The sequence below is a fragment of the Ambystoma mexicanum genome, chromosome 5p (assembly GCF_040938575.1).
Source record: "Ambystoma mexicanum isolate Mex_15411 chromosome 5p, UKY_AmexF1_1, whole genome shotgun sequence".
Classification (NCBI taxonomy): domain Eukaryota; kingdom Metazoa; phylum Chordata; class Amphibia; order Caudata; family Ambystomatidae; genus Ambystoma; species Ambystoma mexicanum.
The window spans coordinates 646,236,410-646,262,740 of record NC_090930.1 but is presented as its reverse complement, the minus strand read 5'-3'; the positions used below and the strand labels follow the sequence as shown (position 1 = coordinate 646,262,740).

At 45.7% G+C, this 26,331-nt stretch overlaps 1 protein-coding gene across 2 annotated transcripts in view; it reads left to right on the top strand.

The window, feature by feature from the left end:
• The window catches only part of KLHL4 (kelch like family member 4), a 1,128,728-nt gene that overhangs the window by 1,004,226 nt on the left and 98,171 nt on the right, over positions 1-26,331 (top strand). For both annotated transcript variants that reach the window (XM_069612999.1, XM_069613000.1), the window contains exon 8: positions 9,591-9,753. In XM_069612999.1, the coding sequence (XP_069469100.1) occupies positions 9,591-9,753 (163 nt within the window). The remainder of the gene's footprint in view (positions 1-9,590; positions 9,754-26,331) is intronic.

Below are 26,331 nucleotides of genomic sequence, written 5' to 3'. Positions count from 1 at the left end.
ACAGGCACTACATACACGGATGCTAACATGCAAGTCCTTGGTCATGTAGTAGGCTCAGAGGAAACCTTGGGTGATCGCTCCATCATCATTTTAGGAGATTTGAATGCAAATATTCTGACATTACAGGTGGATGAAATGGAAAAACCCTTAAATATACCCCCAACCATTCTTAAACAATCAACAGGCAATGCTACAGGACATAAGTGGCAACACTTTCTAGCAAGCCATGGATTCTGTATTATTATTGGAAGGTCAAAGGGGGACATTCTAGGAAACTACACTAGAGTTACTGAGATCAGTGCATACGCTAGATTATGGAGTCATCCAGGGTCAATGCGTTTCCCTTATTCTAGGTTTGAACCTAGGATATTAGGACAAAAGCAACCATTTTCCCCTAACATTAACCTGCGTAAATAACTTGCAGCAGAATGTGAGAGTTCATATGGGTGGCTTGGAGTTAAGCCAAGCATTGAATCACATTACCTGGAAAACTGGTAATCAAGGGCTAATGAGTTACTTATAGAGAGGAGCACAGCTTTACTTAGCCTGGTGCATGAAGTCTTCCCCGCAAGGTAGGCTATAGTACAGCTGACCTCGCCAGAAAGGTCCACGAGTGCCAGTATGAACTTCCTTGTGGAGTTTGAGTCCTTTATTGCCCAATTAATTGTCTTGACTTTCCCTGCCTCTTCCATTTGCAGAGCACAACTTTTTAATACAAAGCAAGATGGATTAATAGTGCACGCAAATAGATTTGATTGTAATATTCATGACAGGAAAAGAGTACTTACAGGCGAGCAGAGAGCAGCAACCAAGATGAACTCTGAGCCGGCTCAGCTACCATACAAATGTAGATGCTTAAAAGCCTAATACTGAGACAGTGGTTAAGTAAACCTCAACACTCTCAAAACCTGGATCACTGGAGGCAACTGGTCCATATATGCAATAAAGAGGACACATGCTTGTTTTGGAACCATCTAAATGGCCCACTGGCTCAGTCCAATTTGGCCAAAGGTGTATCTAAGGAGTGGTGGTAATCGTACATCAAACTCATGATTGGAAGGATTCCGGGGGGTGTCTTGTACCTACCAGATGCTAGTCAAAAGTGTATTTACAAGTATAAAGTAAAGGATATCATTTCACTCATTACAAAGAGCAAGAATTCTAGAGCTCCAAGCCCTGACCGAGTATGCAATGCAATGATGAAAATGACCCCTGAGGTGCGGGGCAAAATATTATTTCAACTATTCCAAATCACCAGTAAGATTGGCACTTTCCCAGAATCTTGGGCTAAAAGCATTGCAGTACCCGTCTTCAACCGTGACTCACATAGCGATCCCAAGATATACTGCATCCGAGCAATGTTGGGCGAACCAGCCAAGATCTTCGCCAGAGTACTGCTAGCTGACCTTTCTGACTTGGTGGACCAGAGGCACATTTTTCCTTTTAGTCATATGGGATTTCACAAATCTTATTTCACATGTGGCAGCGTCCTGACTCTGGTCACCCTGATTGAGAGTGCCTGGAGCCAACTTCTGCAAACGGTATAAGCAGTATTAATTGATTTGAGTGCCGCATTTGGCACTGTGGACAGTACAGGCTTTGGCACAATTTCAGTGGCTGGGCATGCCCAAAGGCCTTTTGAACATCATGAGTGTTCTATATCAAACCGCACCTATTTCAACCCATATTGGCATAAAACAAGGTTGTATTCTTCAACCATTACTGTTCAATTTATACTTGGCCAACTTATCAGAGCACCTTACAAGAATGCCTTCTAATCCACCCAGACTAGGTGGCACACAGAGGTATTGGTTAGTATACGCAGACAACCTCCTCCTGATTAACCTTACGCCTAGGGGCCTGCAGGTTCTATTAAGCAATCGGCAGATTTTGCGACTACTCACAATCTTAACATCAACGCTGCAAAAACTAACTATGTTTTTTTCCACGGGGCAGGAAGCAAATCATTAATTCATTTAATGAGGACGTAGTTGAGTGGCCACATGTGGCCACATGTGAAAAAACTGGAAGTGGCGATATAGGAGCCATACAATGTCTTAGCAAACAGTATGCAGACTACTCACTAGCTCCTCTTATTATGGTATACAAAGCCAGAATAAACTGATTTATGGGCTGGTAGTTTGGGCCGGGGAGGGATTCGGGGTCAGAAGGAATTGAACAAACCTGAGTCTTTTTGTTTTAAATTCATGATGAAGCTATCTGCTAGTACTCAACGCCCTGTGCTCAGAACTTAATCTGTGTTCACTGAAGGCGTTATATCAATACCAGTGTGCCATGTACTGCTGGAAACTCAAAAAGGTGAAGGGTAAGCCGTTACTTGACTTTCTTAATTTACAGGCCAATACATTGATGAGCATCGGTTAAAATATTTCTTTTACACGGAACATGGCAGCTGGAAGAACATGGCTCAGGGGCTAAAACAGGACGTAGGGAGCACCACAAGAAACCACTTTAAAAAGACCTTCAAAGAGATAGTATTTTCTTTAGATAAAGAATGCAACTGGGTGGAGCTTGCTTCTAAATCCATCAGCCGAAATGTTGTAGCCTCTCGAACACCTTTGGGACAACGCACACCATATTTAAAAGCGCCCCCCAATAGTTACTTGTGTTGGGAATACTTGAGAGTAAAATTCAATCTGGTGGAGTCTCCAGAAGTTATGGGAGTCAGAATGTAATGGCTGAGAGAGGACCGCAAGTGCAGACTAAGCAGGATCATGGAGATTGAAACAGCCAAACTTCTATCATGCTCCTGTAGGGCAGCATACATCCTCAGAAGGAGGCGTTTGCTGGAAGCGCGCATAGCACACAGGTCAATCCTTGATTCCATTTGGAACCTTTACCTAACAGCCAATCACTTTCCAATCTTATACCATCTAACTTCATTACGAGTCAGGATTAACAACCTACTGGAGAAGACACGTATTCCAAACTTTACATAAACACAATGGGCTGTAACTGTGAGGGCGATCTACTAATGGAAATGGGTTGAAATGAAGTGTATGTGGATTACAAAAAGCAATGTTTATGGTTGCATAAAAATACATTTCAAAACATATTTCAGAATACATTCCTGTCAATATAGAGCCATTCTTTTCAGTTTGTATTGAAATTGAATGTGAAGAAATCCAAGTCAGAGACAGATGATGGCATCCAATGCATTTCAGAACACCTCGATCCTGCATCAGAGAACTGTCTGTCCATGGAGTGTGTGTTTATGAGTGATGTAGCACACTACAGTTTTCAATAAAAGCGCAAAAACTGTGGCTCACAACAAGTGAGTCAAATAATGTAGATGGACACACCAACTATATTTCTTCCAGGTTTATTTCAATGATGATATTTGTTAAGGATTTCAATCAGGCGACAAGCACACCTTGGTCTCGGTCTAGTATGTAGCGCCTAACTGAGGTGCTTTTCTCCTTATTTATGCAGATTCAATTTTAGGATGATACACCACTCATATCAAACCCCCTTTTCAAATACCCCAGGTCACAATGGACCATATGAACCAGGCTGGTTGGTCAAATGCAATATTTATTTATTTATATAAAATTCAAAAGAAATCACACACTTTTTAATATGGGGCAACAATCACCAATTAGGTGATAATTACAATGCGAATGTGAGCAATGCACTGGTTTAACTTGCTAGGGGAACATATACACAGCAAAGCAGAATAGGAGCACTTTTTGATTTAGGACAGATAGCACCCAAGTTAGAATTTCCCCCTGCAATGTTCCCTCAACCCACAAATAATAAGTGTTATGCAATATAGAACGAGGCGCACTTTGAGTTAAATGCAGGGAGAAATTGGAAAGGAAATCAGTTTGTTGGAAGAACAGTTTTACTTTAAACTAGATTTAATGGCTAAGAAAAGAGGAACACCACCCGTGAATTCTCTAAGTTATGCTGCAGTTGTAACCCTTCATGCAGTGTACCCCTTCTCTTTAAGGGAAGTTGCTTTATTTAATCAGAATATCGCTAATCACATATGATCTATGCAAGACAGAAATGACAAGAAAAGTAGCGCTAATGCTTGGAGATTAATGACAAAATGCACAGGGAATTCTGACAGTTGGACAAGTTATCAGGATAAGGATAGCATGGCTTTGAGTGGGATAAGGACAAAACAAGACAAGGGCCCTCATTACAACCAAGGCGTTAAGGGGTTAACGGCACCGTAAAAGGTGGCGGCGACGTTAAACCCTTAACGCCTGATTACGAGGTCCCTTTGCGGGTTGGAGACTTTAACGCCTGCTTTTTGCAGGCATTAAAAACCAACCCGCAAAGGGACCTTGGTGCTAAGTACGGTGCCCCAATTTGCGGCACCATACTTAGCGCCTTCCCCATTCCCATTTAGCCCTATGGGGCAAAAATGGGAATGGCGAAGGGCCATGGCGGCATGGGGAATTACCGCCCCGCCAACCTCGGAATGGGGCGGTAATTCCCCATTCCGCCATGGCGGAGTCGGTAAGTTACCGGCATGGACCATGGTGCTATTAGCACCATGGTCCAACGCCAGGGTCGTAATGAGGGCCAAGGTATACTATGGATTTCTACGGGGTGATGAAATATTCACTGTCCACTTTTTACTTTTGGGTTTTTTGGACAGTCAACCGGGTCTGGTCACTATACGACAGGGCACCTGGCAAACAGCTGTGTCGTTCTGGTCACCGGCTGGCAAGGACTGACTGGGCAATTCTGGTCACTGGATAGTAAAGGTCATTAGGATAGCAGGATTGCAACAGCATGCAGTGAGCGGCAGCAAGCCAGGCTGGATCAGGATGCAAAAGGTACCACAGCTTTCCCTTTGTTAATGGGAGATTAAGTGGGTTTTGAGATTTGAGGCCTTGCTGGGAATGGGATCAGCACTGCTTGGATTTTGCAGTGGGCCCTGGAGTAGGATCAGCATTGCTTTGCCTTGTAGTTGGAGTCTGGATCTGGAAGATGACAGGAACAGGAACCCAGTGCAGGAAATCAGGAAGAGTGTGTGTCTAGAGTCTTGTTAGGGACTCATATTTATAATGCATAATGACATCAGTATAGGCTGGGCAGGGTTAACTAAGCACACCTCTAAACTTCATGGATTGGATAGGGAAGAGTCTCTGCCTCGCTCTCAGCTGGTTGGATTTCAGGAAAATGATATCAGATTTATGAGGTAAGTTTTACAATGTCCAAAAACTCCCTCAATTACTTTACTTAAAATCTGATTTTTCCAAAAACATAAATTTATACAATTGCAATCTCTTAGCAAATTATATACACATGTTACATATTTTGTGCAGCAGATATCAGTCCAATCGTCCAGTCTGCGGGACTGTGTTTTGCCCTTTTGATACATTTTGGTAATTTTGAGCATGAAAGATTTGGCCTAAATTTCCTTAACTTTATACACAGATGCGAGTTATCCCAAGGGATGTATGTACAAAAATGTATGTTTGCAATGCAACATTGATACTTTTTCTATTAATCCTCAATAATTTGCCCTTTCTGTCCCCAAGGTGTCAGTGAATTCTACCATTGTCACAAGGGTCAGCTATGTCCTCTTCATCAAAGGAAGACTCTGTCTCAAAACCCTCCCCTTCCTCATCACTTTTATCTTTCCTCCTGGGTTTCCTTTTCTCTTTGCTACGGGGCCTCTCCTTGTTTTTTTATGCAGATAGGGACGACCGCGGAAGGATGCCACAGTGCCCCCATATAGGTGAGACGGTGGGCGATCCTCCGTGACCGTCTGAGAAAGGGGAAAAAGCCAAATGCACAAAAAACCCCTGTATGAAGTGCTCGGACGGATATTGGAAGATCCGGGGTCCTTGGAACTTGGACGATGTCCGATGAGGCAGAAGGAGTCCCGAAGGCTGTCAATGGTATGGATCTCAGGAGGACGAGCAAAGAGGAACAGTTCAAAATGCTGAGTCAATCCAGTAAGCAGGCAAAAGGTCCGGTACACAGGGAGGCAGGTGGAAACAAATACGGGAGGCAAAGGCAGTCCAATAGAGAAGCAGGGGAACTGGTACACAGATGAGCAAGTAGCACAGGTCAGGAGTCAGAGGAGTCCGTAAGCAAGCCGGGGTCCGTTACACATGTAATCAGCGGGTCCAGCGGGTAAGGAGGAGGAGGTAAGCACGAGAGAGAGCAGGGGAGAAAAGAACAAGGAGCCAAGGAAAAGAAAAAGAGGCAGACTGAGGTCCGCAGCGAAGGAAAGAGGGGGAACAACCGAACAAACAGAGCAGGCAGGAACACCGGAGGAGGGGAGCAAAAGAGAGGATGATCCCGGGAAGGGAATCACCGAGCGAGAGAGGAAAAGAGCGGAAAACCACACGGAAGGCGAAAGCACAGAGCGAAGGCAAACCAATGCAGATAGGGACGACCGCGGAAGGATGCCACAGTGCCCCCATATAGGTGAGACGGTGGGCGATCCTCCGTGACCGTCTGAGAAAGGGGAAAAAGCCAAATGCACAAAAAACCCCTGTATGAAGTGCTCGGACGGATGTTGGAAGATCCGGGGTCCTTGGAACTTGGACGATGTCCGATGAGGCAGAAGGAGTCCCGAAGGCTGTCAATGGTATGGATCTCAGGAGGACGAGCAAAGAGGAACAGTTCAAAATGCTGAGTCAATCCAGTAAGCAGGCAAAAGGTCCGGTACACAGGGAGGCAGGTGGAAACAAATACGGGAGGCAAAGGCAGTCCAATAGAGAAGCAGGGGAACTGGTACACAGATGAGCAAGTAGCACAGGTCAGGAGTCAGAGGAGTCCGTAAGCAAGCCGGGGTCCGTTACACATGTAATCAGCGGGTCCAGCGGGTAAGGAGGAGGAGGTAAGCACGAGAGAGAGCAGGGGAGAAAAGAACAAGGAGCCAAGGAAAAGAAAAAGAGGCAGACTGAGGTCCGCAGCGAAGGAAAGAGGGGGAACAACCGAACAAACAGAGCAGGCAGGAACACCGGAGGAGGGGAGCAAAAGAGAGGATGATCCCGGGAAGGGAATCACCGAGCGAGAGAGGAAAAGAGCGGAAAACCACACGGAAGGCGAAAGCACAGAGCGAAGGCAAACCAAGGCGAAACCAAGGAAACGTTGCAACGCGCACGTAACCCGGAAGTAGGGCAATAAGAACTACCGATTATGTGCGCGAAGCAGAAAAGGCTAGACCTGCACAGGACATTCAGGGAAAACGTGAAGGGACATTCAATGGCGGATTACGGCGCTAGCAATCCCAAACACGCCATCTACCCCAAGGTGTGACAACCATGTCTCAAAAGAAAGCACACAAAAATCACTTTTGAACTGCAAAATATTTACAATTTCTCAAAGTCTTGCTGCAGAGATAAAAGTCTTTAAAATGTATTCATGAAATAATATTTGGGAACAAATGGCAATGCTTTGTCACTGGGTCATTTTATTTCTTTCCTTGAACTGCTGCTAACTGTCATTCACTTCAAATCATAGTGGGGGTGTCTCTTTTTTGAAGTTTTATTGCCCCTTCACACTTTAGACTTTCTTCCCTGGGAGTTTTACTGTCAGGGTCTCAGCAGAGACGAAAGTCTGTTCAACCCCATAATTATCAGGGGGTTGTTAGTATCTGCTGAGAGAGAGCCCTCCTTTTGGTGCCACCCCTCCAAGCAGAAAACCTATTTTTCAACTTGCAACTCCAGCCACCATAGTTTTAACCTTTATTTTCTGATCTTAGATCCAGAATTAAAACCAGCTTGTTGCATAAAATAACCCATGTTGGATAGTCTCACCAGCAACAAACCCCTTCATATTGCTAAAGACTGGCAGGCTTTCAGTCACCAGTGTACTGTTCTTACACACAGGCATTAGTTTTTCTTTGGTTTGCAAATGCCCAGTTTCTTTTTTTTTTTACACGTGGTGCATCTGGCCTTCCTTCTTACATTCAACGTTTCATCTCCAGCAACTTCACACACTGCCTTGCAGATATAGTTATTCTTTTGAATGCTGGAGTTGGTCTGAAGCACGGATACTTTGAAACAGAGATGGCTCAGCTAGTTAGAGTCTCTCTCTGCACAGCTGAGTTTTGGATACTTTTGCAAAGAAAATGAACTTGTTTCCTGTGTAAGTAAATGTAAAGTTCCTGGTTCATTTTTTTTTTAGAGTAGGTTTGACAGGGCTTGTCAATTCAGATTCATGCCTAGTTTCGCTGAGGCACAGTGTGACACACAGGGCTTGGTAGGGCTTTCTAATCACAGTGGCTTTAAAGAACAGAGGGAATTAGCGTCAAAGCCACATTTTTTAAAGGTGAAAAAGGGTTTCTTTTCAATAGAGATTTTGGCTTTTGCAGCAAAGAAACGCTGCTTTTTCCACCTTTTTCCTTTAATTTATTTCAGAACCCCCTGGCAATCTCCGTCAATGTGCCCCCTTGTTCCACCCTGCCCGATGCGTGCTTGGCAGGACGGTGCAGCCATTTTTGTTGTTGTTGCAAAACGCAGTTTTGCTGCAGCTTGGTGATGTGGGGAAATACTGTTGGGTAGGTCAATAGATCCCACATATTCTGTGGAAAGGGACCAGAAGAGTACAGATAGCACATTAAACACTCTAATAAGATATGCACATTTTGCAGAGATGTATGTGTAACTGGCAGTGTCCACCTTTCAATCACTCCTCCTGAAGTTGATCAATTTGGTTAAGTTGAAGTGGGGAATTGTAAGATTACAAGCAAGACCAGCAGAATAGGTCCCATACCTGAGTCTGTTTTTGAACATTCAGAAGTCAGCAAATTCAGTATTATTGAGATGTATAATATCATTATATAGAGAATCCATAATGGACATGGACCTCTGGAAAGCCTATAGGGCTGGAGAAGAGCCAGTCATGAAATAGGGGTGCATGCATTTCATCAGGCTGAGTTTGCTTCCATGAGGACTACTGATACTATGTATTTAATGATGGGGAGAGTCCATGACTGCAGGGTAGTTATCGTTATCAATGACCTCAGAAAGGCTGGTTGGGCTGAGACAGAGTCAATCACATGTCAAACATTGCATGATGTAGACAATCACATTCTTTAAAGGAATGCGTTTAGTCAAGAATGTTTGACAAGCTATAAGCACACTTTCGTCCCTTGAGAATCCCTGGCAGGAAAGGTGTGTCCTATTCCACCAACTTTATACTTTCATTGCTTTCACCTTGTGCTGACAGGAAACGGTCTGACCTCTTCAACCCAATGTTTACAGCAGCATGTCATCAGCATTAAACTGTCATGAGCTGGGCCCTAATCTGACGACCTTATCTATTAAAATGTCCTGCTGAACAAAAATCACCCAAATCCAGTGAACATGTGGGTGATTGTGGCTTGAGATGCATCATTTGGCAAATGCTTATTCGTGAGGTTTAGCGCTGCCGCCCAATGGCCAAGAAGCAATTGCATATTCCTTATGTATTGTTCATTGCCACTATGCCTTTCAAGCACTATTCTACATTTGTTTGCTGCGCTTTAATGTACATGAAGCTGCTGTTTAGAAGTTTGAGATCCCATTGCATTTGATGCATGGTAAAAAATAACAGCCTGGCCTGAGCTGCAGTTATCCATTCACTAATGATTACTCTTTCCCACGCAGGCGTTGCAGTGCTTGAAGGACCAATGTATGCAGTTGGTGGCCATGATGGATGGAGTTATCTTAACACCGTAGAAAGATGGGACCCGCAGGCACGGCAGTGGAATTATGTTGCCAGCATGTCAACGCCCAGGAGCACAGTGGGAGTGGCTGCCCTTAATAGCAAGTATGCACAAACAGACACATAACATGTGCCTTCAATTACTGTCTAAATGCATGGAGAGTCGATCAATTGCATTGTAAGCACTTGATACATATTAATTTAACTCTAGTGAAATAGCCAATTTAATCTGAAATTCGATTGAATATACTTAGATGAAAATAATCAAGATCTCATTAGAGTTTCATAAATAAAGGCTATTTATCATTTTTGAGTTATTATGAATGCAGTTGTGTGTTTGTCTCTTTACATATTTCCTTTACTGTTTTATAAAGAACACAACATAATGTGGCCATTGAACATCTAATGGGAAAAGTACAGCAGCAATTCTGAGCAAAATGAATCACAATCATAGCGCCTCTTATAGCAACTAATTAGCAATCAAAAAGTGAACTGTCCCAGAAAGACCCTATATCAACGAGGGCACATCGCTGTGATTAATTATTCTGGCTCGATTTTTCCTTTAAAAAGTATCAGAGTGTGTACCATTCCGGATATATTTTCCAAATATTCTGTCACACCTCCAAAAAAAGGTATAATGGTATTTTTAATTCGATGTAATGTAATAAAACTTGTGTTGCTGAGGATCCGAGTCGAAAGTGAAGCTTCAAAATAAATTAATTTATTTGCCAGCAGAGGGTACATAGTAGCAAAGATGGGCAGTGCAATGCTGTGGGTAAGTGTGAAGTCCCTCAGCTAAATACATGGATAGGGTCAGAATATTGGATGAAGTGTTCGTTGTAAAGAAATAGGGATTACACACAAACGCATAAAAAAGTCAAGGATAAGTGGGCACATAACTGATAATAATGGCGTGCAGATAAGAGGAACAAACAAACGGGAAGGAAGCCGAGTTAAAACGATGCAAGATTGTGGGTGAGGATGGTCTGTCAGTAACTTTGACGCAACCCAAAAGAAAGGGTATCCAGAGATAATGCCGCCATGAAAATGGGAGCCAGGTGGCGACATTTCCCTAGAAATGTACCCTCCAGAAAATGAAGTACTTTCCCCAAATATTCTAGGATTGGTGGTGATAATATATAATTATACCCCTCCTAGAATACTTGGGGAAGGAATTTTAGGGTTCAGGAAAAAAAAGATTCCTACCTGGCTCACTTTTCACAGCGAGATTATCACATGGAACCAAAGAAACGGGGGTGGGAGGTTGTGATTGACAAGGGAAGGGAGGACACAAGCGATGTGGAGGATGGGGATATGGGAGGCTGCTGTTAAACATTGGCATCACTCTTCTGAAAAAGTGGTTCTGAAAGATTTTACATAAGAATAAGAATCAACAGTGGGGCAAGTCTTCGAACATAGACCAGTCATAATAATCTTTACCCATCAATCATCCATGCCTTAATATTATTCAAAATAAATGCAAACAGGAAACAATACTTAAGCAATATGACCCGAGCGGTGGGGGCATTACCGACTCAAGTAATGCCCTGGGGCCCATAGTTATAGCAAAGGCCCAGGGTCATTACCTGAGTCATGCGTGACCAGGGCACTAAAAGCATTTTTTTCTGTCCCAAAACACTGCGGGAAACGACCAAGAAAATGGCCGCCATCGAAAGGGAAAACGGAGTCCGTTTTCCCTTTCCATGGCGGCCATCGGGAGTGGACGTGCTGGGAACACAAGTGTTCCCAGCACGTCTGCTCCCAAAAAACTATCAAAAAGAAGGTAAGTGGGGTTGGGAAGGCAGTTCGTGGGGTGGGGATAAAAAAAAAAAAGTAAAAAAAAACAAAACGTACCTGCGTCCCCGGCGAGGGACGTGGGAAGCCTCCAGCCGTGCGGAGGCACAGAGCGGGGATGGCCCTGCTCCGAGTCTCCACCCGGATGGAGGTTTCCCTCGTCCCTCGCTGGGGAACAAGAAGGATAGTGGTGGGGATGAGGGGGGGAGGAGGGAGGAGGGAGGAAAAGGAATTAAAATAAAAAAGCCTTACCCGAATCCCCGGCGGGGGGCGAAGGCAGCCTCTCAGCCGCGGGAGGCTCGGATGGCCCCGCTTCCAGCCTCCTCATTGGCTGAGGGGCTGCCACGCCCCCCCCGCCGAGGACAAGGCGGCTGGAATCCCGGCTGAGAATCGAAGGATTTTCGGCCGGGTAAGGACCCGGCGAGAGCCAATCAGAATGTGTGTTGCATTCTGCTTGACTCTCGCCGGGTACTAATACCACATACACTGGATAACAGATGGAAGCAAGGACACCAGACCTATATGAGTCAGACATCAAGTATCTCACCTGCCTCGCAGAGCCACACATTGACGCGAGAATGATCAGCATTAAATGTTGAAATAAACATAGCACTGCTTATTCAACTGGCAAGGCAACAAGACACTCCCATGTGTGCCTTGGATAAAGACCACGATTTGGAGATCCCACCGATAGGCCTTACTCCATTAGCCAGACACCCTTATCAACCCTGATCCAAACCAAGAACTACAGAAATCCAAAAGGATGGAAACAATTATGAATATATTGGTACTAACAGTTCGACTGTAGCAGCACAGTGCACAGTTGAAAACTAGATACCTAAGTACAAGGCAACTTTAATGCTGCAGGTAGGAACCTGGGACTCACTGAATATTTTGACCTCAGAGAACCTACCAGCCCAGTCATGGACTTGAATAAGTAACTGTTACCACCCACTACTAACCATCTCCTTCTCCATCATACTCACTAGTCCACCTTAGGCTCCATTCACCAAAGAGCTTGGAAATACTAAGTAGTGGCTCAACCACTCATATAGTACCCCACAACACTCTTGCCATCTTTACCACTTCGTTCATCCCACTATGCTACGTCCACAAACCTATCCAGGATCAAAGATACATCTCATTAGTATGCAACATCCAGCACCCATATGGCGACACAAACTCCAAGTGTTCCAACTCTCCTAGACTCTCTCAGCAGACAGAAAGATATTCCAGATCTACACACATCAACATGCCAGGATTCACACCTTGCTTCTCCCATGCTCCCACTTTCGGCCCCACCCCATCCCTGTTGCAAGACTGCATTGCAGGTACCATAAAAATTGCAGAAGTCGTTCTCTACAGGACGGAGTGACTCTGCATAAAATTGCGGATAGGTATAATGGCCATCCATGAAAGCACCAAGAAGGTTTTTTTTTCTGTTTGGCTAGCCAAAATTGGATTTTTTGAACTAATAGCTTGATTATGAGGCAAGCGATTTGTCAGATTGAGTGCTTGGAGGCTGCCCCCACAAGACTCGATGAAGGGAGGACAGCCAGAAGTAATATCATCAGATGAAACTGACATGCATGTGTGCATGCTCTCACACACACCGGCCTACCCACACATGCACACCCCCATCATAACATTAGCTTGCTTGGGTCACTGATTGTTAACAATCTACAAAACAGAGAATCATGTTGTCTTGAGTGGAACTGTGTGAAAAACAATTTGTTCAAGTAACTGGTTCCACTATGAAAAACGGTTACATATATAGGACCCTGCGGACATTACTGGCTACATGACATTTGGAAACCCCACCCCGTTCCCCGGATTTCAACACAAGTCAAAATGTGTTTAAGGATTTGTGGGTTGGCGAAGCATTGTTCCTTATACAATTCCACACTGTTTCACCAATCTGCACCAAATTATGCACAGTTGCCTGTTAGAACCCTCCAGACATTACTGGCTAGATGACATTTGGACACCCCACCTTTTTCCCTGGATTTCAGCACCTTCACACATGAGATGGTTGTCTGAAACCGGCAAAACATCAATGTGGTCGTAGAAGGACTTGTCCTGACAAGAGGAACAACACTCGAGGTCCAGACCCTAGGATACACAGTTTCCAAGATATGTGCACCACAATGCACAATGACAAACTGCACCACACTAGGGTGAGACGGCAGGTGGGGAGAGAGCACAGAAGGTCCCAGTATGCAGCAGAATACCAATGCTCACCTCCCCCAGCATCTGATCCAGAGTATGTCAGCCAACCACACATGCCCATTCTCAGTGCAGTTTACTTCAGGGCGCAAGGCACACCAGGCGAAAAGCGAATCAGAACAGCGACCTACAGGATCAGGGTTATCATGTCTGTCTAAGGAACGCATTCGGAGAACTGGTACTTCTGCTAGTATTTAGTAAATTAATAATTTATGTCAATTAATAGTAGCAGGGGTGGACTGGGAACCGAAAGTGGCCCTGGAAATATTTTTCAAAGTGTTCCCATGCTACACCATGTGAGCAAGCACAACCCATCAAAAGGAGCGGAATGTAAGAGTACTGTAACAAAAAAAGCCTGTGGTGCAAAGGCCCACCAGTACATGTCCAGAGTTCCCTGTAGGGCAGTCCAGCGCTGGATGGTAGGTGATATTGCCCAACTGAACAGAGTAGGATTCATCACATATAGGAAAAAGACAGACTGAGTTAGCAAAGCCGGGAGACAAGACTGTAGGATACACACATATGCCTGCCGCAGACACTTGTGCTGCTTTACCAGAAAGAGGTACATGGATGAACTGCTTTTGATAGAGGCACAATGAATTTCTTCTTCAACACCCTAAAACCTAAAGGTAGAGTTTGAGAATTTTGGACTCTAGAGACCTGAACATATCATGAAGGCATCCACAATTCAGGTATTTGGAACACAATCCGGAGAAGTTCACTGCAGCTGATACCAAAGCAATGCACAACAATTTAATAGCAACACACATTATTCCAGATGCAGTAATAGACATGATGCACTTACACTCCGCCCTCTGCAACTCATCCAGAACAGGACTGCGAGACTTGTCCTTGGTCTCAAGCCCATGGACCGCATCTCTCAGGGACTGAAATCGCTACACTGGCTCCCAGTGGCTGTGAGGATTAAGTTCAAAACCCTCTGCATTGTCCACAAGGCCTTCTGGGGCTTGGGGCCAAAATACCTTCAACTCTCTCTTCCTAAATATCTTCCTTCTCGAGCTCTTCGCTTATCCGCCTCCAACTTCCTCAGAGTCAGCCGCTTCTCCAAGCAATGAGTTGGTGGTAGATCTCTCTCTGAAGCAGGGGCCTCCCTCTGGAACAGCCTTCTTGCCTCCCTGAAACTTGAGGAGAACCATCTCCGGTTCTGGAAGCACCTCAAAACTTTCCTCTTTGCTTCTGCTTTCTCCCCACCGCTCCCCTGCTAATTACTGAAACTGCACTGAATCTGCAACTGGGCTACCCACCGTTCTCGGTCCTTGGCCCAGCCACTCTCCCCTGCACTGCTTCCCTGGCTACCCCTGCACTGCGGGTTTGTCTCTGTATCCCTACAGCCCCCCTTCCCAGCACTTGTCTGCAATTACCTTGCACTTGCCACCAGTGGGCCCTTATTATTTATCCTGTATTCTACCAACTCTGTACTGCACTTTCCCCTCTCCTTTCCCCCTTGCACTTTTTCCTCCCCCCCTCCCTTGCACTTGCACGATCTGAATGACTCCTGGCCTAGTAGAATCGTTGTCTGTCTCCCCTTTGTTCCCCCCTCCCTGCCTCGTCGCGCCTTGAAACACTTTTGTATAGGCGCGTTACAAATAACATATCATATCATACCATATCATTCCATTATAGCTGTCAGGTGTGCACAAATGAGACCAAACTGACTCTGGGAAACAATTTCTTCTCCGGTGCATCCCAGTGAAGCATATATATTTGCCTAATTTTAGAAAACAAATAAAATGTGATTTCAGTGAAGTATGAACTAGCTGATGACTTTTACTGATAAGCAATGTGTTGGTGCATGTTTCATGCATGTATAGGTATAGTGTCCTCAAAAATCTTTTATCAACTTGTAAGAGGATTCAATTCAACACTACAGCTAAGTCAATGCCTAGTCTGGGATACTGAATGGAAACCCTTATTGATATATCTTTATGTCCAGTTCATGCGTTCTGGATGACTACCCCTATATAACAACCCTCTCTTGGAATCCTCCTGACCCCACTGAGCCAAGAAGTAGTTCTGTTTTGCAAGTTTAAAAGGTTTATTTGATAATTTAAACAATAGATATATATATCACACTTTATAATAAATTAATAATTGGATATCACACTTAATCTGATATGATAAAGATTAACAACAGAGAATCTGGCACTAGCACACTTGTGAATAGGAACAGAAGAAGAAGGTGGTAGAGAATGCTTTATATAAGTTCAGATGGATGTAATGTTGAATGAAAATGCAATACAGAAAATACTCAATATGATTTCAACAAAACAATGTAATCACTTTTCTCTGGCAATCCCCTCCCCCCTTTATGCAATGCAAGGAAATGGAAGGGAAGCACACAGTTCTCAGAAATGCAATCAAATGTAATTCAGTTCACCCCAGCAAGCTTAGACTACAGAAGTTGGAAACACAGGCCCAAAATGCTTTTATATGTGCTGGCAATGAAGTGAAAAATATGCTAAAATGCGTTTAATTCCCTCTAGAGATTCAGGGTGAGTGGTGTCAAGTTAATATTAGTCCAGGCTCACTCTAGCAATGATACAGGGATGGTTCTTAAGAGGCAAACAAATTTTTAGCAAGAAAAGCAAAGAATCTTCTGTTTTCACACGTGGAGAAATTTGCAAATGGCGGCAAATTCGCGAATGCGTTTTTCGCGATTACAGAGGAACTACAAGGACTAGCACTATCGTTTTGGGGTCCTAGGACAGCCTAGGATATCAGCTTCCAGATGAAAGTTACTGCAAGTCACGGAGATATGAGCGATATGGTAAAGGTCGTTTTTCAGATTTGAAATTTTAAAGTTCAAAAAGACAAGTGACAGCTAGCAACTAGAAAATGACAGGTGACAGTTAGGAGGCAGTTCTACTTAGATTAAAATAGATTGAATTATATTATTTTAACTAAGAGATTGGTTCTGCACAGTCTGCTAGGTACTCACAATATATTTTTGAAATAAATGGGCGTCGCCACGGATCTGGTCAGGTTTTCTTCACTCGCCACGGACGGTCTCTGCACTTCACAGTGATCTGGGTCAGCTCTGCTCCTGGATCTTTCTGCACAGCTTTCTCTGGAGATTGATGGAGGTAAAGTATGGATTTTCCCGGCAGAGCGTCCCGCAGCAAATGGAATTGAATGTCCCTATCTGTCCTGTCTGTCTGCTTTTATGTGTTTTGAAAATGGGTGTGTGTGCAGCATCACTAGGCTATACCCCTCTCCACTTGTCATTGGCCACTTAATCCTCTTCCCCTTGATTGGGGGAATGAAATGAAGTGTCATCATGATGAGGTCTGTTTATGGTACAGAGAACCCACCCCTGTCAACTTTACACACAATCTATATTTGCTCAAAAAGACATATTTCATAGCTACACAGTGGTTTTAAATTACATGCACCCATCATGCATCACAGGAGGTATACCCTGTCCAAATCTGCTCTTCCTGGGAGCTTGCATTCAGAAATGGCGACATTTGCACTTTTTAACTTGGTTCGCAATATCGGACATTACCCCAAATTTACACACATGTGCGCAAGGAGTATGGACATTAATTGATGAAGTGTCAGATTTTTAACATGCATACATTTTAAGTAATACCCTCTTAACTGCTACCTTGCCCCCAGATCATGCCACCGGTTCTAAAAACCTCTTAAAATGTGGGCAGAAAAATCACAAGAATTATGGTATCATTCAAATAATTTTCACAAGTCCGCTCTATGAGTTATTCATCTTTTTCTAAAACCATATTCTGGCTACAGGGGTGTGGTTCCCCCCAGCACAAGGTTGAATTTCTGGTTTTTCCAGTTCTGCCAAGCCAGCTTGCTCTCACAGGCAGTGCTCCTCCCCTTTACTTCGAGGAGGAAGCCACTTTTTACGGCCCCCATAATAAAACATTTGCCTGAGTCAGGACAGGGCTTTGTTCAATTTCCTGCAGAGCCCAGGTAATTCAATCAGGGAAGTGTCATATCCCTTTTGGTGGGAGCAGCAAAAGGCAGATAGGCCTGGGAACACAGCTGTTGTGCAAGTCTCAACTCCTGTCGGGGATAGCTGGTGGGCAGAATTCAGTTCCTTAAGCCAGGCCCCAGCTAATGTCACTTTTGTTCCCCAGTTTAAGTCAAGACAATTTTTTACATATGCAGCTAGGATGCTGATTCTAAGTTTAAAACTATGACATTTAAACAATTGCAACCTATGTGACACTCAAAAGTAGGTCGCTCATTTCTTTTAAACATTTAGGTTTTTAGTGTCTTTCAGTCCAAATTTACTTAAACTGCTGAAATCCACAGCTCAGCCAGTCTTGTTATAAACCTTCAAGTCACTTCAGAATATAACTTTAGATTGTATCCACCTCTCAGTAAGTCTTTCTTTGGCTTGCCTTGGGTTCATATATTCAGTTTTAAACAAAATCTGGTTGTTTTAAAACGCCGGCTTTCTGATAGTGGTGAGTACTGGTACTGCACCCCTTTTTGGGATTTAAGAAAAATAATTCCCCACAATTCTAGGTTGCTTTTGGCAATCAGCATTGCCATTCCCAATGGTTTCAGACTACTGTGTGGGTAGTCCAATGGTGGTTTTAGGCAGTGCCCTTCTGTGCCCATAACATCGGCAAAATGGATGGCAGCCTATTCTTCATGCACTTCTCTGGGCATTTTCTGGGAAGCTCTGGCCATCATGATGTTTTCAATGCCAGTACTGCACAGTTTTTGAGGTAGGGCTTGGATGCATGGGTAAAAACATCCCACAAGCCCCCCTCTTGCGATGGCCATTCTATTTCACTAATGGGACTCGCAAGACCTGGGATGTTTCCTCATCTTCTTCCAATAGATGGCACAGTTCAGCATCTTTTCCTCCATCCGGTACTGATCGGTCGGTTCTCCTCGCCGGTCCTGATGGGAATATTGGGCGGTACACTGTGCCCCTTGCGTCTCTGCTCCCGGTCTCCGGATCGTCCTCCTTGGCCCGTCTCCCGGTTTTCTTTCTCCTAGGACGACAAAGGAAGAGCGGCAATACCTATTCATGGACATTTTTCCCCCACCATTGATATAGTGGGGTGGGATATACATTTTAGAATTCAACAGATATGCACATGCACATTTTTTTAAATTAAGAGACAGGAACACATAAACTTGAGAAACACAGAATTTGATAGGCGATATGTAGGATATTTTAAGTTAGAACTGAATTAATCTGAGACAGTACCCTCTAGGATTCCAGAGGATTCCTCCAGTTGTTGCAGAGTGTGCCTGGGATGGCAACACTTCAACTGGTTAATGTGGAACCACTTGTCTTCCCCCTCTGCCAAACCGCCTTTGGGGATGCGGATCTTGTAGGCCACAGGGGAGATTTTGTCTATAATCTCAAAGGGTCCCTTCCATGTAGGCAAAAATTTTCGCTGTTTGGCCTGGTTCCTTTGGAAATTGTATAGATAGACCCGGTCCCCCACCTGATATTCCTTCCTGGAAGTTTTCAGGTCATAGTGGGTCTTCATGCTATCAGCTGATCTTTCTAGATTCCGCTGAGCATAAGCAAAAGCATGTTGAAGGTGTTTCCTTAAATTCTCCACATACTCGTGAGTTGTGGAGGCATTTATTAGTGTCTGCTCTTGGGTCCTGTAGAGCAAATGCTGAGGAAGCACCATCTTGCGTCCAGTCATCAACTCGAATGGTGACATTTTGGTTGCAGATGAAGGGGTAGATCTGATGGCCATTAGGACCAGAGGTAATCGGATATCCCAGCTTGGCCCAGAATCTGCCACAAACTTCTTTAATATGCTCACAATGGTTCGGTTATATCTCTCTACTGCCCCAGAAGAAGCTGGCCGGTAAGCAATATGCAACTTCCTTTTGACCCCCAGTATCTCCCACATCTTTGTCATCACTTCACTGGTGAAGTGGCTACCTCTGTCTGACTCAATCCTTTGAGGTAGACCGAAACGGAAAAAAATGTGGTTAATCATCAGGGCAGCTGCAGTTTCTGCCTTGCAATTTGGGGCTGGGAGACATTCCACCCACTTAGTAAACAAGCATGTCACAGTCAACATGTACTTATTCCCCCTAGCAGAGCGAATCACGGGGCCTACGAAGTCGATTTGTAAATCTGACCATGGCAGTGTCATCCCCCTCTTTTGGAGAGGCGCACGGTGCATGAGGGATGATGGCTGAAATTGTGCACACACAAGACACCCCTTCAAGTATTGGTCGAGGTCCTGCCCCATGTGTGGCCAGTATGCAACCTCTCTTAAGATTTCCAATGTTGTGTGAAACCCCCTATGACCGGCGGTGGCCGCATCATGGGCGTGACTTAACATCAGGCTTCGGAATGAGGTAGGAACCACCCACTGATCGTGGCCAGCTTTGGATTTCCTTACCAGCAAACCGTCTTGGATTCGGAACATTTTTGGACATTTCATCAACACTCTTAGGTCCTCTTTCCCAATGTAATCGGTATCCGTCAGGGGAAAGTTCTCAGGGTAAAATTGACCAATTATTGGATCCCCTTTCTGAGCTGTAATTAAATCAGCATCCGGGGTCTCCTTACTCCATTGTGCAATTGAAAGGTCATTGTGAGCATTTGTCTGGGACCTAGTGATAGCAGTGACCTGGATTTCCCCCAACAGGGACTCAATCTCGATTAGATCCCCATGGATGGCCCCGGTTTTGGCCAGCTGATCAGCTAAGTCGTTTCCAGTTTTGTCTGGTCCCTCTACTTTGGAATGACCCTTGATCTTTTTCCAATAGATGGTCATCTCATTCGAGGTGACCAGATCGTCAATGTTTTGGATCAACTTTCCATGTTTCAAGGGTTTGTTGTTAGCACATAACATGCCTCTGGTTTTCCAATTAACCAGGTGCTCCACGAACCCGTTCCGTACATAATCCGAATCTGTGATTATGACCAGTTCGTGGAGTTGATGCTGGACAGCAGTGAGGATGGCCTGATGCACAGCCATCAATTCTGCCACCTGACTACTTCGGGGACCAATTTTGTATCCAGTGGAGGGTTCTGGGGACTCATTCACCCATGCATTCCCTACACCGGCCACCAGTTCTTTCTCCCCGTCGTTTTCAACATGGTAAGAGCATCCATCCACATACACAGTGGGCATTCCCTCACACTTGTCTTCTTCAAAGACTTTGTGTGGGGAATTAAGGTATGCCTCCGTGTTGTCCTTCATTTTTAGACTTTCGTCCTCGAGACAGTTTTCTCTGGCACAATCATGCAAGTCAGCCAGACCTTGCGCGAGGGGACTCTTCTTGTTTTGGCCATATCTGACCTCCACAGGAAAGCCTTGCATTGACAGAATCCAGGAAGTAATTCGGGAATTACTCACATTTCCGGCCCAGATTCTATCACTTTGGAGGTATTGCAGAGGCTGGTGTGGAGTCTCCACTATGATGTGTTCCCCCTGGATAAACGGGCGGTAATTCTTCAATGCCCACACCGTTGCCAGGAGTGCCTTCTCACAATCGTTGAATTTTTCCTCCACAGAGGATAAAGTTTTGCTTGCATAGGAGATTATTTTATTGACCTTGTCATGCTTTTGGTATAATACCGCCGTCAAGCACGTATTAGAGAACCCCGTCACCAGGAAGAACTCCTTGTTTCTGACAGGGTAAGCTAGGCAAGGCGCTTGTGAGAGGCTTCTTTTGAGTTGTCTTACTGCCTCGGATTGTTCTGGACCCCATTCCCACTTGACCCCCCCCTTCAGGAGATGTATCAGGGGTCTGGTGATCTCTGCGTAGCCCTCAATGAACTTTCTGCTGTAATTAGTCAGTCCAAGGAGGCTCCTTAGTTCCTGCAGAGTTGTGGGGTCTTTCAGTTTCTGAAGTGCTTCCACTTTCTTTTCCTGGGGACAGAGACCCTGAGGAGTAATCTCATGCCCCAAGAAATTAACACGGGTTCTACACCACTGTGCTTTCTGAAAGGAAAGTTTTGCTCCGGCGGCCCTCAACTGGGTCAGAACATAACGGATCTCCGCTATGTGTTCCTCCACAGATGAACTTTTGATGAGGACATCATCTACATAAGCCAGGTTACCCCTCGCACCCAGGTCAGGCATGGCCTTATGTAGGAAAATGTTAAATTCATTGCCGGAGTTGAGGTATCCGAAGGGAGTCCGGGTCCATGTGTACTGCTGGCCCCCAAAGGTAAAAGCCAGTTTGTATTAGTCCTCCCTGCTGACAGGCACGGTCCAGTATCCATTGGTCAGGTCTATTGCAGTGAATACCTGTGACCCCTGGATCTGGGCCAGCCCTTGGTCAATGTAGGGCAGAGGCCATCGGGAAGTATGGACCCGTTTGTTGAGCTCCCTAAGGTCAGCGCAGAGTCTCCACTGGCCGTTTGGCTTTAATATTCCCAGCACCGGATTATTGAAGGTGCTGTGGACTGGACGGATTATTCCCCGGGACTCAAGGTTCTTAATTATTTCAGTAAGGGACTCCATTGATGCGAGAGGCAAGCGATATTGCTTCACAAACACTGGAGTCATGCCAGGGTCCGAGGGGATTGTTGTTGTGTGGATGTCGGTGCGACCACAGTCATATGAGTCTACCGCAAAGAGATCTTGGGAATCCAAGAAAACTTGTTTCAACTTTTGCTTTTGTTCCAGAGTCACACAGGCATCAGCTAGGTTGACTCTCTCTTCCACCATCTGCCTGAAGCCTGGAAAGACTTCTGGTTCGGCTATTTCAGCAGCCTCCTCCAGCTGGGTGGAGAAGTCCCTGGTCAGAGTGCTGATTTGGACTGGAGGCTTCAGGTGGGAAAGGCAGCCCTCATGGACTTGGAAAATCACCTCATCCCTCCTGAAGTCACAAGTCACATCTTCCTTACCATAAGGGCAAGAAGTGTACACCAGGAAGGTCCCCCCATGCCGGGTAAAAATCCTGTCTGGTGTTGTATTGTCATCACTGTCACTGTCAAAGCAGTCCTTGGGGATTGGCCCTAACAGTTCATTACCTAAATCTATGGAAAAATGTCGGTCATCAACCGCCATTCCAATAATGGTGCCTGCGGCTAGAGTAATACTCTTTAAGTCGCTGTTATCCACCTCTATTGGAATGGTGGTATGTTCTATGTTGACTAATGGTGTTGGGTTTACCCCTAACCCTTGCTGTTGGAGAGAAGCGTTTAGATGTATGTAAGCATCAGGGTTTTGCAAATATTGTCCTCTTTTAACTTTCACTTCCAGGGAGAATTGTCGGGTCCTTTCTGGGATGGTGACTTCCTCTTTAATCTGAATTTCAACTGCATAAGGTAGCAATTGAGCTGACCTAAATGCTTTTTCTGGATCATCAAAGCCCATGGGATTATCCGCTAATCGGGACCAAGCTTTGAAGTTTATTAGGTCCAAACTAATGGCAAAGCGATTGAGAATGTCACTGCCTAAGTAAAAGGCGGCAGTGACGTCTCGCACGACCCAACAATTATGGACTATGCTCTTGTTGCCAATGGAGATTTTGAGCATACACCGCCTTGGCAGGAGATGTTTGGGATTCGGTGCTTCCAGGTCCATTTCCCATTTGTCTATCAGTTTGAATGTGGGAATGGCTGGATCTTTTGGGAGTTGGCGAAACATGGCTTCGCTGATGAAGCTCTTACCATTGTTCACGCACACTCGAGCGAGAACAGAGTCCTTCCCATCTTTTAACTGAACAGGGATGAACAACTGCTCTCCAATTTGCTGAATATCAGCCAGGCTCTGAGCTGATTTCACATCTTTCTGGACTATAGGAGTGGGAGTTTCTGATTGTGGATTGGTAAAGAATTTCAGGGTGTTTCCTTCCAGTGTGGAATACCACCTTAAACTGGAAGGAAGGTTGATTTTCAGAAATAGAGAGGACCCTCCATCACCAGCCTGTTGTCCTACAGCTGTTACTGTCACGTCTGGAATTTGGCTATTATGGAAGTGAAATTCTACTTGGTCAGATTTTTGTTCAACCATGTGGCAGGTGCCGTTTAAACTAACATGGTTGACACTCTGTTTTAATTTTATTGGTCGGCTAGTCTGGGTCCAGAGGACCTTGTTTACGCAATCTATTAAGGGTGACAACCTCCTCAGGAGGTCATTCCCCAGTAAGCAAGGGGTGCCCTCTGGAGTCACAACTATGACCGGGTGTTTCAACTTGTGTCGCCCAATCTTAATGTCCAAATTTGCCGTCCCCTCGACGGGAATTTCCTTCCCGTCAAAGTTCTGGAGTTGTCCAGGAAGTGAGGTGAGAGGAATTTGGTAATTCCCTCCCCTTCCTGCATTCAGTTCGTCAAAGGCCCTTCTGGACAGAAGGGTAGCTTGAGATCCAGTGTCCACCAGTGCCAAAATTGTACCCTGCCCCTGTACTCGTACCGGGGCATAATATCTTCCCTCCTTCTCCTCAAGGGGGCACAGATAATGCACATTTTTGGACAACTGGTGGGCTAACTTTCTAGTTTTGGGCATCGCTAGCGAAGAGATTTGGGCAGAATTCTGTGGAGAGCCTTGGAAATCTGAAAGAAAAAGTTGGCAACTGGAGATCAGAGCCATTGTGGGTTCCCCTGGCTCCGGTTCCGGGCGCCCCCCCCCTTTTTGGAGGCAGTCACCAGGATGGGCTTGAACCAGGGGATTTTCTTGCTGTTGGTTCTGGGATGAGATGGTGGGCGGCGGTAGCTCAGTCTCCACATCTCCCCAGTCTGGATTTGCATCCCTAGGGACCCATTTTTCTTTGGGAGGAGTTCCCCCCTCTCTGAAGGAGAAGATCCTTTTCCCAGCATCCTCTGAGGATCCCTCTCCCTCAAATTGGAAGATCTGTACCTCCTCCTCAAACTGAGTCTGTTTGGGTCTTTTGTTTCTTCTACCCCCCCCCTCTGCTCCTTAGGAGGCAGACTTTCAGGGGCAAGAGATTTTGTTTCCGGTTCCTGGGTTTCCAGGGGCTGTTTACAAGTGAGGAAGGGAGCTTCCTCCAAGGCTTTACACCCCCCTTCCCTTTGTGCCTCCTCCCTGGGAACCGGTGAGTTATCGGGGTGCTGCCCCCGTCATTGTTCTGGAGCACCAGGTCCAGAGTTGGGTGCGTTCTGCGCCGGCATGCCGATCTGAGGGTTCTGCTGAGCCCTCAGTATTTGACCCAGATCCCGTGCCATATTTTGGACCTGGCGCTCTAACTGGGAAACCCGCTCAGGCTGATACGGGGCCATGTTTTCTCCCCTGGGCTGATCCCAGGAAGGGTAGCTATCCTTTCTTTGGTAGTACCCCTGGTTGGGAAGATTTGGATACCCCTCCACCCTTGGCCTCCCCTCTCCCGGATTCGGTTGTCTGGGCTCAGGGAATTGGGGAAAGAAGGGTGGAGGATTTTGGGGCTGGAAGTTGGGTGGATACCTGGGGAAGAAGTTCTGCCCAGGATTTGGAGAATTTCTGCCCTCCGGTGGGAAGTTAGAAGGGAAGTTCCCTGGGTTAGGTGCTTGGCTGGATCCCCCCCCCTGGGCTGGAGGAGTCCACACATAACCCAGGATGGGTCTGTTTCCCTTGTAACGGGGGCTTACATAATCAGGAGAGCGAGGGACCCCATTTGTGGGGCTGCCTCCCTGGCTCCCTGTCTGTGACTGGCCCGAGGACCTTCTGGGCCTAGCATTATTAGGTGCAGGTAGGTTTTTAGGCCCCCCCATCTCCAAATCTAAAACAGGGGTGACCTTTACCTCTGCCACCTTGGCAGCAGCAGGGGTGTTGTTGGCTTTGGGGTTTTTGGGCGCATTATTTTTATTTTCTATTGGCTTCTGCACCTCGTAGATCCGGGTAACCTGTTCAATGACCCAGTCTAAAGATCTTTTCTCGTGAAAATCCCTCACGAGCTGGGTCATTATGTATTTGGGCAAGGCATGGAAAAACATATTAATAAATTCTCTGCTATCTGTGCGCACCCTTCTGGTGGTCTGCGCAAAGGCACGTTTCAGTTCTTGCACAAATTCTTGTGGGGCCTGATCCTCCCCACACTGCAAATTGTAGGCTGCCTTGCGAGCCTCTTGGGGATTTCTGTGAACAGAAAAATGTTTTAATATGGCCGCCCTATAGGTGGACCACCTGGAATGATTTTGGTCCTCCAGCCCTGCAAAGAAACTGGAGTACTCTGGGGAGAATGTCCACTTTACATATTGGATACAGCTTTGGCTGTCCTTCAAATGAAAAGTCTTCATCATTTGCTCATAGAGCTCCAAGTGTTCCCAAACAGAGTACTTGGCGTTCTTATGATAAGGCGTGATGACGCTCCTGATTGCCTTAATCTGCTTTAAGGGGTCCTTAAGCAAGGCCCTTTTTGTCTTATTGGCCCTTTTGGTCCAGGTAACCCTGGTCCATTCATCTTCTGACTCAGAGGCACCGCTCCCAGAGGTTCCCGTCTGTTCTTCCAGGTTTTCCCGGATTCTGCGAGCCTGGGAATGGCTGGCAGAATGTGGGGACCTGGTCTCCTGTGTCCTGCGCCGTTCAGAGGAGTCTTCAGATTCCTCTTTGCTGCCAGGATTTGATGGGTACCCCCCCCCACTGACCTAACTGGGCAGAAGTTTTCAGGATGCCCTTAATGGGCCTACTCTCCTGGGGTTCCCCATCAAATTGCACTGTGCTTGGGTGCCCATACCCAGATGCCCGCCCCTCCATTCCTGGGTGGTACTGGCCTATGAGCCCCATGCTT